The 11,817-nt window shown below is 35.3% G+C and overlaps 1 protein-coding gene across 2 annotated transcripts in view; it reads left to right on the top strand.

Annotated features, from left to right (window-relative positions):
• Positions 1-682: 682 nt before the first annotated feature.
• LOC106871551 (solute carrier organic anion transporter family member 2A1) overlaps positions 683-11,817 on the top strand; it is a 37,506-nt gene continuing 26,371 nt past the window's right edge. The window contains exons 1-3 of one of the 2 annotated variants that reach the window (XM_089351418.1): positions 683-870; positions 8,080-8,206; positions 11,751-11,817. The exon at positions 11,751-11,817 is cut by the window's right edge and continues 243 nt beyond it. In XM_089351418.1, the coding sequence (XP_089207544.1) occupies positions 8,081-8,206; positions 11,751-11,817 (193 nt within the window). In that variant the 5' untranslated portion in view covers positions 683-870; position 8,080. The remainder of the gene's footprint in view (positions 871-8,079; positions 8,207-11,750) is intronic. The other variant, XM_089351419.1, reaches the window with a different exon arrangement.

The following is an 11,817-nucleotide window of genomic DNA, read 5'->3' on the forward strand; positions in this document are numbered from 1 at the left end:
TTTTCAAACTTCTTTTTTATAAATATATATATGTGCATATATATATATATATATATATATATATATATATATATATATATATATATATATATATGTGCATATATATATATATATATCCAAATAAAAGTGGATGACACCAACACTTTCAATTATTCCCCCACACTGTACATGTGAACTTAAATACTTGAGTAGTGTAGATACTAGACCAAAGAACTAAAGGGTAAAATTTATATTACTAAAAAAAGTTTTAAATAAGAAATTAAACTGATTAGAACTACCAGTGAAATCATATATATATATATATATATATATATATATATATATATATATATATATATATATATATATATATATATATATATATATATATATATATATATATATATATATATGCACACACACACGCTCTCACGCACGCAAAGCACACCTACACACACATACATATATATACAGATGATGCAATATATATATATATATATATATATATATATATATATATATATGCACGCATGTTTGTGTAAATAGGGATATATATATACATATATATATATATATACCTATTTACACAAACATGCGTGCATACATGCGTATACGTATGTATCTACATAATAAATACTTGTACTTCTAAATATTTGTATATTACTTGACTTCATTTCAAACTACATTCCATTGAAAATAAATAATTTTCTTCAACGAGATATATCAAATGGAATCTATTACGAAAGGTTATGTACGTAAGTGGGTCAAGCGGCTATTAAGTCATGTATCACATGAGCATTATTATAAAAGTATTATACCTTAAATATTTGCAATAGATGACAGACTACAGATCGGTTGTGCTTCTCTTGTGCGAGTAAAACGTTGTTGAAGGTATGTCTGATTATTTGATGAATTTTCATTTATTCTCACCGATTTTTCTTACTTATGTTTTACTGCAATACAATATCAAAGGTGGAATATTCTAAGTAAACAAACGTAACATACAGACACACAGATATCACTAGAGCATGTAAACACAAACATACATACATACATACATACATACATACATACATACATACATACATACATACATGCACGCACACACACACACACACACATATACTGGCCGCAGTCAAATGACTGAAACAAGTAAAAGAATAAAATAATATTATATAAATAATATGATGCAACGTAATATATTGATTCCAAATTTAAGCAAACCAAAACCTTATGAAAGGATTTTGTTGACGGAAACTGAAAGAAGTTTGTCTCACTCACACATTTATTTAAGTATACATACACACACACAGGGTGATTCAAAAGTTGCCATACATAGGAATAATCTTTTTTTTTTTTATAAGAAACAGTTTATAAGGACAGTTTTTTTTTTATTTAACACACTCTACATGGTTACCATTGTTTTGAATACACATTGCAATACGTTTACCCCACTCATTGTGAACTCGTAATAGCACATCTGGAGATACTTGTGCAAATGAATTGGCGATGCGTTCCTTCAAATGATTTGTCTTATCTTTTCGCGATACACCATGTCTTTCAAATGCCCCCAAAGGTAGAAATCAAGAGGGGTCAGATTAGGGGATCTTGGAGGCCACTCAGTTGGACCACGCCTACCAATCCAGGCATCTGGAAATGTCTGATATGATCCAACCACTGACGCACTTGAATAGTATAATGATGTAGGGCTCCATCTTCCTGGAGGTAAATAGGAAAGTTACCGCCCTCGTTTAGCAGTGATGGGAAAATTTCTTCTTGCAACATGTTGAGATACTTTTCGGCATTAAGATTTCCATTAACAAAAATTGGGCCAATGTTTTTGTCACCCCATATCCCAACCCAAACCATCACTTTACTAGCACCTTGCATTTTTGTTGCACTCATCCAGTGAGGGTTAGCATTGCTCCAATAAGGCATGTTTTGGCTATTAACCTCTCCAGTGACGTAAAAGTTAGCTTCGTCAGTAAACAAGATCTTAGTTGAAAAGATTGCGCTATCGGTCAATTTGCTGGATGCCCATTCACAAACTTCCAGTTGTCTATCTGGGTCATCTTCACTCATATGCTGTAGCATCTTCACTTTGTACGGATGCCACTTATTTGATCTTAAAATGCGCGTGATACTCGGCTGATTGACCCCAATTTCAGCAGCCAATTTTCGTGTACTTCTATGGAGGTTCCGTGTTACTGATGCGAGGAATCTAATTGTTGTGTTTTCTTCGGTTGCTGTACGTGTTCCACCACTTCTTCCTTGATCTTCAACAGATCCAGTTTTTAAAAACTTTATCATAACTTTTGCAACGGTACCGTGTGTTATGTTGGTTCCATATTTTCCATTAAGTTCTGCTGAAATCTTGCGACTACTGCATGTATGTATGTATGTATGTATGTATGTATGATTTCAATTCGTTGTTCTTTTGTCAATGACAGCTTTTGGGTGTCTGGAATAATTTAGCGCCCCGTGAAAGAGGGTTTGAGAGGCAAACATTTTTCCAGTGACGAGAAAGTGAAAACTGTAGCGAAGAAGTGGCTCAAAGAACAGTCAACAGAATTTTACGGAGCAGGGATACATGCTCTCATTCGAAGGTGGAACATTGCTACTGAGAGTAAAAGTGGCTATTTTGTGAAGTAGAGATGTTATCCACAAAGGACTAGTTTCATTTATGATGTATGATACATGTTCTTGTGTTGGTAATTATACCTGTCCTAAACAAAATGGCATTACTTTTTGACTCATCCTCGTGTATATATATATATATATATATATATATATATATATATATATAAACTAGCAGTATAGCCCGGCGCTGCTCGGGATTAAGCTAGGATTATTAAGTGATCAAGTGCTTTATTTCAAACCAAAATAAGTAACATGGACATCAGATTTGAGCGAAATCCGTTGAAATTGGTTTGGCTGAAAATGGTTTGCTAGCAATTTAATTGGGAAATCCCATAAGGAATCAGTTTATTGGTTATTTCCACTCATTGACTGTTTTTTTTTTAAAGTTGCATTAGAGATCTGCATAGGAAAAGGTTCATCTGAAGGTTTGCATTGGGGATGTGAATTGGAGTAACTTAGGAAAACTTACCAACAGCCTTAACCAAAGAATAAGGGGCCTGTCCCTTCTAGGTTAACTCTAACCCTAACCCTAAACCCTAACCCTAACCCTGACCCTAAAACCGTAACCCTAACACCAACCCTAATCGTAATCCTAACACTAACCTTAACCCTAACCCTAATTCTAACCGTAAAACTCTAACCCTAACCCTAAAACCCTAACCGTAACACCCTAGTGGAAATCGTGCGGTTGTTAATCTGAAACATTACAAAACCCTTTTTGTGGTCCGAAAAACGGGTTGGGGGGTGGTGACTGACAAATTATTACATACGTTTTTGTTTCATAGTTGTGAAATATAAACAAAACTCCTTCGCTCCCAAAGTAGTATATATGAGGGGGGAGAAAGAAGAACGATTTAAAACAAATAAATGATTTTTTAAAAATATATTTGAATTGTTGTGTGAGAAAGTATATATAATCTCATTATAGAATATAGTGTCTTTCAGAAACATTGGATATTTTAAACTATATCTCATGTTTAAGAAAAAAAAATGCCTTTTACATTTTAACTTACTCTGTCTTAACTACATTTTCATTCCTAATACGCTTTCTGCCTCCCTTTCCACTTTTTCGTTCTTTTGTTTTTTGTTTTTTGTCTTTTTGTTTTTTTTTTTAGACGCTCGCAAAGTAAACTCTGTCTTGCTTAGAAAAATTTGCTTGCCTTACCCACTTTTTTCATTCTTTTATTTTTTGGACGCTAGCAAACACTGTTTCTCCCCCCCCCCCTGTCACAAACACACTATTTCTTTCTTTCTTTCTCTCTCTCTCTGTCTGTCTGTATGTCTCTCTCTCTCTCTCCTTCAAGCGCGTACGCACAGATTTGACTTCGCCATGTCAACAAACTTCAAAATTCGTAAAAGTTTATCGATTTTTACAGCTATACGCGGGTGCCTCTGAGAGAAAAAATTGGCCAAAATGCACATAAGGTCATTCCGAATCTCCTCCTAAAATTGGAGCGACATGCGTGCTAATTTGTGGACGTGCATAAACCACATTCACGTACACACACACACAAACATCCTCTGTTTTATAGATATAGATACACGCACACACACACACACACATATATGTACATGAAGTGAACTGACTTGAAACGGCATTTAAAAAAGTGACAGCAACTCGAAAACACTTGGCTCCTCAAAACTAGAATTTATAAACAAAATTCAACGTATGTAATAATGTATGTGTGATAGGAAATCAAGCATATGGAGTTGAAAATAAGCCACGAATGGTACTGTTAGTTACCCAACTGCATCCCTGGAGATATACTTATAAATAACTCTAAAATTATACCACATTTCATATGTTGATACACTCTAAAATTATGTAATATATTATAAATAGATATGACGACTCAAATTTAAGGCTGTTGAAAAGGTAGATAATAACAATTAATGCATCCGGTGACACAGTTTTTATGATTGACAAAATAGATTCATTGACTACAGCGTCAAATAACCGTGACGTCGAGAGATTTTATCGGTAGTTTAGCGCCGGCATTGTTTTCAACACAAGTAATTTACATTGGAGAGAATGAGATAGTGTAGACTTAATCTTTTACATCTAAATCGTATCACATCAGATGAGTAATCAAATTATCCGTATGGGATACTACCTTTCTCAGCAATTTGCAAATGGCCCGGTGCTTCACTGTCATATGACCCTTAAGTGTCAATTTCTCTGACAACTTCATGAAACAGAAAACTTTTCTTAACTCTGCCAGCTCGCTGGCAGAAATGTTAGCAGGCCGGGCGAAATGCTTAGCGGTATTTCGTCTGCCGTTACGTTCTGAGTTCAAATTCCGCTGAGGTCGACATTGCTTTTCATCCTTTCGGGGTCGATAAATTAAGTACCAGTTACGCACTGGGGTTGCTGTAATCGACTTAATCTCCTTGTCTGTCCTTATTTGTCCTCTCTATGCTTAGCCACTTGTGGGCAATAAAGAAATAAGCAATTTTTGCGGAACTCCATAAAAAAGCAGTTTATATCACTGTTATATAACTCTGTGATTGGATACCATTAAAAAAGCTTTGTCGAGTTGGGCTTTTAAACTCATTTCTTTATATTTATATGGATAATAAAAAAGAAACTGGGACTACGTAGAATCATTTCGTTAGTGAACAATCAAAGCGTCTAAACTAAATATAAAGCTCGCTATCTTCGGATGTGGTGATATGTGAACTGGTGGTGAGAGTGTTGTACTTACAATCCTTCGATCATGGTTTCGAGTGACAATGCAAAATATATATATATATATATATATATATATATATATATATATATATATATATATATATATATATATATATATATATATACATATATATATATATATTACGGAGATGTACTTACATAGCAAGTGACCTGATCTGAGTTCGTGTGCTGGGACGAAAACAATTGCAGCGTGGAAGTTACTTATAAGCCATTTAAAAACACAAAACCGTTAGATTTTGCAGCATGGAATTTTGTGAACAGGTCGCGGTCTCAAAGCGACGAAAATATTTTGGCAATTTAAATTTAAATGTTGAAGTAAATCTAACGTTTTTTGTGTGTTTTTAAATGGCTTATAAACACCTTCCACGCTGCAATTGTTTTTGTGTGTATATATATATATATATATATATATATATATATATATATATATATATATATATATATATTTACTGAACCACAAAAGAAATGTCGCACACATTCTAAATAGAATCTGGTTTATTAACAGACTACCATAGCATTGAGTGAAGAGTGCTAATGAAGAAACCGTTCTTTCCTAATGATAAAAATATCATTTACTGAAACATGTTTGACGTCACATGGTGTCACTTGATGACTTTGTGTCATGGATCCAAAGAGATGAATTGAATATCTCATGTGACCACCGTTAGCGTCGATTACCGCCAGGCATCTTATATACATTGAATGCACCAAACGACCGATGAAGGCCATGGGGATTGCAGACCACACTCTGTTAAAACTTGCAGTGAGTTGTACTGCAGTTGTCAGACTTGGACGGATGTCATTTAGCCTTCTTTGGATTTCGTCCCACAGATGCTCTATGGGGTTCCAGTCCGGACTTAGGGAAGGACATGGCAGTGTCTGGATGTTGTACTGTTGGAGGAAGTCTGTTGTCAACCTGGCAGTATAGGCACGGGTGTTGTCGTGTTGGCACACATGATTCAGACGACGGGAAAAGTAATGCACAATGTGAGGCCTTAACACTTGGTCGATACAGCGAGCAGCGGTTACCTCATTGCCCCAGCCTTGGCCGATGTTTGGAAGGCCACCGGTCCAAGTTTCTGGTTGAGAGCAACCCCGCCCCATACTCTGTCCTCCCAATGAGTCTCTCTCCATCACATTGCTATCGGCATGATGTTCACCATTCTCCAAACCTTTGCTCTGTCATTGGTCACAGAAATGCAATATCGACTTTCGTCAGAGACGACTATGGTCCTCCACTGCGGATATTGCCAGTTCTGACGCTTTCCAGCCCACTGCAGACGTGCCCGTTGATGGGAATGGAGCCCCGAACCGGACGTCGACAAGCCATTGAAAGATTTGACCCTGCATCATGTTTTTCATAAAGATGCGTTCGCGAGCATTAATATGTTAAAAAAAAAAAGTGAGCGAATTCGAATCCTTGTGTTTTCAAAAGAGAGTGGTGTTGTGAGTCACTGATATCTTCTTGATGTTAAACTACCTAGAAATGTGATAAAATCCATATAATCTGAATATCGTGTGCGAAACAGAAAATCTTTCACAGTGCGAAGTTTCTTTTGTGGTTCAGCGTCGCTAAATACGACTTACCAAAAAGCAAAAGTATAAATGACACAAAATACGAGTAACCAAAAAGGAAAACGATAAATGACACAAAATAAGACTAACCACATTGCAGACAGTTGTCTGAATTAATTATATAAGGCGGCGAGCTGGCAGAAACGTTAGCACGCCGGGCGAAATGCTTAGCAGTATTTCGTCTGCCGTTACGTTCTGAGTTCAAATTCCGCCGAGGTTGACTTTGCCTTTCATCCTTTCGGGATCGATAAATTAAGTACCAGTTACGCACTGGGGTCGATGTAATCGACTTAATCCGTTTGTCTGTCTTTGTTTGTCCCCTCTGTGTGTAGCCCCTTGTGGGCAATAAAGACATAGGTATTTCGTCTGTCTTTATTTACGTTCTGAGTTCAAATTCCGCCGCGGTTGACTTTGCCTTTCATTCTTTAGGGGTCGATAAATTAAGTACCAGTTGCGTACTGGGGTCGATTCTAATAAACTTGCCCCCTTGCCCGAAATTTCGGGCTTTTTGCATAGAGCAGAAAACTATTTTAATTAAGTATATATATATATATATATATATATATATATATATATATATATATATATATTATGTGTATTTCTTCTATCTTAATGAATAATGATTCTTCTGATAGAATAAATGGGTTAATAGAAACCAATGTAGCAAAGAACACAAAATAGCTGTGGTTAGCTCCTGTTTTTAAGGCAGGAACTCCTTGAAATTTTGGGTATTTGAGTATATTTAAGAATTTAAGGATTGGAGAAAACGCATGTTATAATTGCATACTTTATTCCTACATATGTTTCAAAGGATTACAACCTGTGTGATCCACAGGTTGTAATCCTTTGAAACATATGTAGAAATAAAGTATGCAATTATAACATGCGTTTTCTCCAATCCTTAAATTCTTAAATATATATATCTGTATATATATATATATCAGAGCGTAGGCTCGGAGCGTAAAAGACTTTTCCACTGGCGTAACAGAATATATTCATATGGCTTTATATAGCTATACACAAACACATATAGGTACATACTCACGCACGCACGCATAAAATTGCATTTGTTGTTGCATATTTAAAAAAAACAAAACAGTTTTACAGATGAGTGGATCAGACTGATAATAACCGATTTAAAATTGTCAGTGTTCCTCAATTATTTTTTACAGCATGGAAAGCATAACAGAGAAGGACATATTTCTTTCTGACTTAAACAATGGAAAAGCAAAGGAGATACATTTATCAGCTGAAAAAAGTAAACGATCGAAACTATGGCGCACATTTATCAATATCAAGGTAAGTCCGTATCATAAATAGATGCTACTATCTTTCCTTATTGTTCTATTTTTCTGATGAAAGATAAGCGTCACAAACGTCAATGTTCTTTTCCATCTCTTAAGTGTCGTCTTCTTTTTGCACTCATTATTATTATTATTATATATATATATATATATATATATATATATATATATATATATACTCCCTCTTTCTCTTTTACTCTTTTACTTGTTTCAGTCATTTGACTGTGGCCATGCTGGAGCACCGCCTTTAGTCGAGCAAATCGACCCCGGGACTTATTCTTTGTAAGCTTAGTACTTATTCTATCGGTCTCTTTTGCCGAACCACTAAGTGACGGGGACATAAACACACTAGCATCGGTTGTCAAGCAATGCTAGGGGGACAAACACAGACACACAAACACACACACACACACACACACACATATATATATATATACATATATACGACGGGCTTCTTTCAGTTTCCGTCTACCAAATCCACTCACAAGGCTTTGGTCGGCCCGAGGCTATAGAAGAAGACACTTGCCCAAAATGCCACGCTGTGGGACTGAACCCGGAACTATGTGGGTGGTAAGCAAGCTACTTACCGCATAGCCACTCCTGTGCCTATGTACTCGAATACCAGTGGTAGAGTAATATGTTTTATTAAAAAGCAGCAAAAATATCACAAAAACTGTTACTCAGTGTTTCACGTTCCCGCTCGTCGGACAGTTTTGATTTTCTAAACAAAACTGTCTGACGAACGGAAACGTGAAACTCTGAGTAACAGTTTTTGTGATATTTTTGCTGGCTTTTAATAAAACATATTACTCTACCGCTGGTATTCGAGTACTATTTTTCCATCTTGTTTCGCTTTCATGTGGTTACTCTGGTATATATATATATATATATATATATATATATATATATATATATATATATACATATATATATGTCCCCCCTCCAACATTGCTTGACAGCCGATAGAATAAGTACTAGGCTTACAAAGAATAAGTCCTGGGTCGATTTGCTCGACTAAAGGCGGTACTCCAGCATGGCCGCAGTCAAATGACTGAAACAAGTAAAAGTGTAAAGAGTATATAAAAGAGGTGGGTAACGAAATCCTTCAAAGGGTTGTCAAACATCCAAGTAAAAAATACATATATATACTGCAAAACAGTAAATGAAATATAAGGAAAGGAAAAAGTGTAGGCGAACTTTAATTCAATTCAAATCAAGGTTGGTACAGAAACAATATAAATTCTACAAATTGTTTCGGAGTCTAATTCATTCCAAAGACAAAAACGAAATAAAAATTAGATTCCTCGTCAGGAATTACATACTGGTATGAATGATTACGACCAACAAAAATATACAATGACCTTTCGTAGCCCAGACGTTAACGAACAAATAAATGAAAGATAACAAGAACGCCAGGTATCCAAAACTAGAAATATATATATATATATATATATATATATATATATATATATATATATATATATATATATATACATACATATATATATATACATACATATATATATATATATATATATATATATATATATATATATATATATATATATATATATATATATATATATATATATATATATATATATATAAAACAATAATATTAGGGATAAAAATCCAAATTTACAGGTAAAACTCAATTAAATTCAATTTATTAAAACTTTTAAGTTTTTCATTTTTGTCTTTGGAATTAATTAGACTCCGAAACAATTTGTAGAAAGTATATTGTTTCTGTACCAACCTGGAATTGAAATGAATTAAAGTTCATCCACACTTACAATTTTTCCTTTCCTTATACTTCATTTATATATATATATGGATAGACAGACAGACAGACAGACAGACAGACAGACAGACAGACAGACAGATAGATAGATAGATAGATAGATAGATAGATAGATAGATAGATAGATAGATAGATAGATATAGGCGCTGACGTAGCTGCGCAGTAAGTAGCTTGCTTCCTAACCACATGATTCTCGGTTCACTCCCACTGCGTAGCACCTGGACCAAGTATCTTCTGCTATAGCCTCGGGCCGACCAAAGTCTTATGAGTGGATTTGGTTGGTGGAAACTGAAAGAAGTCCGTCGTATATGTATATGTTTGTATGTGTGGCGTATGTCTGCATGTCTGTATTTTCCCTCCAAATTTGTTTCCAAATCATCCATAAAATTTGATCAGAATCTAGCCATCTAGAAATATCTACATCAAAACTCTAACGACATTTATAATGAGGTAATAGGCGGCGAGCTGGTAGAATCGTTAGCACACTGGGGAAAATGGCGGCATTTCGTCCGCTTTTACGTCTTAAGTTCAAATTCCGCCGAAATTGTATTTGCCTTTCATCCTTTTCGGAGTCGATAAAATAAGCACCAATTGAGTGCTGGGGTGATATAATCGACCAGCCCCCTCTCTCAAAATTTCAGGCCTTATGTCTATAGTAGAAAGGATTTATAACGAGGAAAACAAAATCCATATCCGGTTCTCATGAAATTTAGTTATGGACCATTTTGATTGAATATACACGTGTCACGTGTCTCCTGTTCTATTTTGGGATGAAGAGTCGCTGAAAAGGTTACAGAATGTGTGACGAAAGATTTCCGAACAAAGGACATAAAATAAGAACAAGAATAAATGTGAAGTGAAGAACGAATATAAGTGTTTATTTGGAAAACTAAAAAATGATCATCCCGTAATATAACAATATCTGTGTGAACACACGATTTCACACCAGGAATCTGGCAAAACAAATACATGTGTATTTTATGTTTGTTTAAAACAAATGGAAGAAGCTGGAACTTCTAAATGGCTGAAGTGAAATGTACATCAGAACAGATGTTCAAATATTTCTTGTAGCAATAGGAAATGAAAAAAAAAATAAAACAAAAACATGAAAGAAATACTGAAAATGTATGCTCTGGAGCAAATTTTAATCTATGGCTGACAGGCACTCCGTCACTTACGACGTCGAGGGTTCCAGTTGATCCGATCAACGGAACAGCCTGCTCGTGAAATTAACGAAATTATTCCACAGACACGTGTACCCTTAACGTAGTTCTCGGGGATATTCAGCGTGACACAGTGTGACAAGGTTGTCCCTTTGAATTACAGGCACAACAGAAACAGGAAGTAAGAGTGCGAGAAAGTTGTGGTGAAAGAGTATAGCAGAGTTCGCCACCATCCCCTGCCGGAGCCTCGTGGGGCTTTTGGTGTTTTCGCTCAATAAACACTCACAACGCCCGATCTGGGAATCGAAACCGCGATCCTGTGAACGTGAGTCCACTGCCCTAACCAGTGGACCATTGCGCCTCCACAACTGACAGGTACATAATTAGATATTGTTAATGTTTACGTATTTTTGATTCCGTTATGAATGTGATTATTTGAAAGACATACGGAAGATTATGTTAAAGGAGTCATAATTTATTGTAGTTTGGTATTAGAGTGTATGTATCTGAACTTAATTTAAATAATTCCTTGAAGAATCTGAAGTTCTTTTATTTTCGTTTTTGTTTTCTTTCAGACGTTTGCTATTATCGCTGGTGTAGCTAATATACCTGTCTATTCTGCATCTCTTTTGTTAAGTTCGC

Source organism: Octopus bimaculoides, chromosome 4 (assembly GCF_046866305.1).
Source record: "Octopus bimaculoides isolate indiv1 chromosome 4, ASM4686630v1, whole genome shotgun sequence".
Lineage (NCBI taxonomy): Eukaryota > Metazoa > Mollusca > Cephalopoda > Octopoda > Octopodidae > Octopus > Octopus bimaculoides.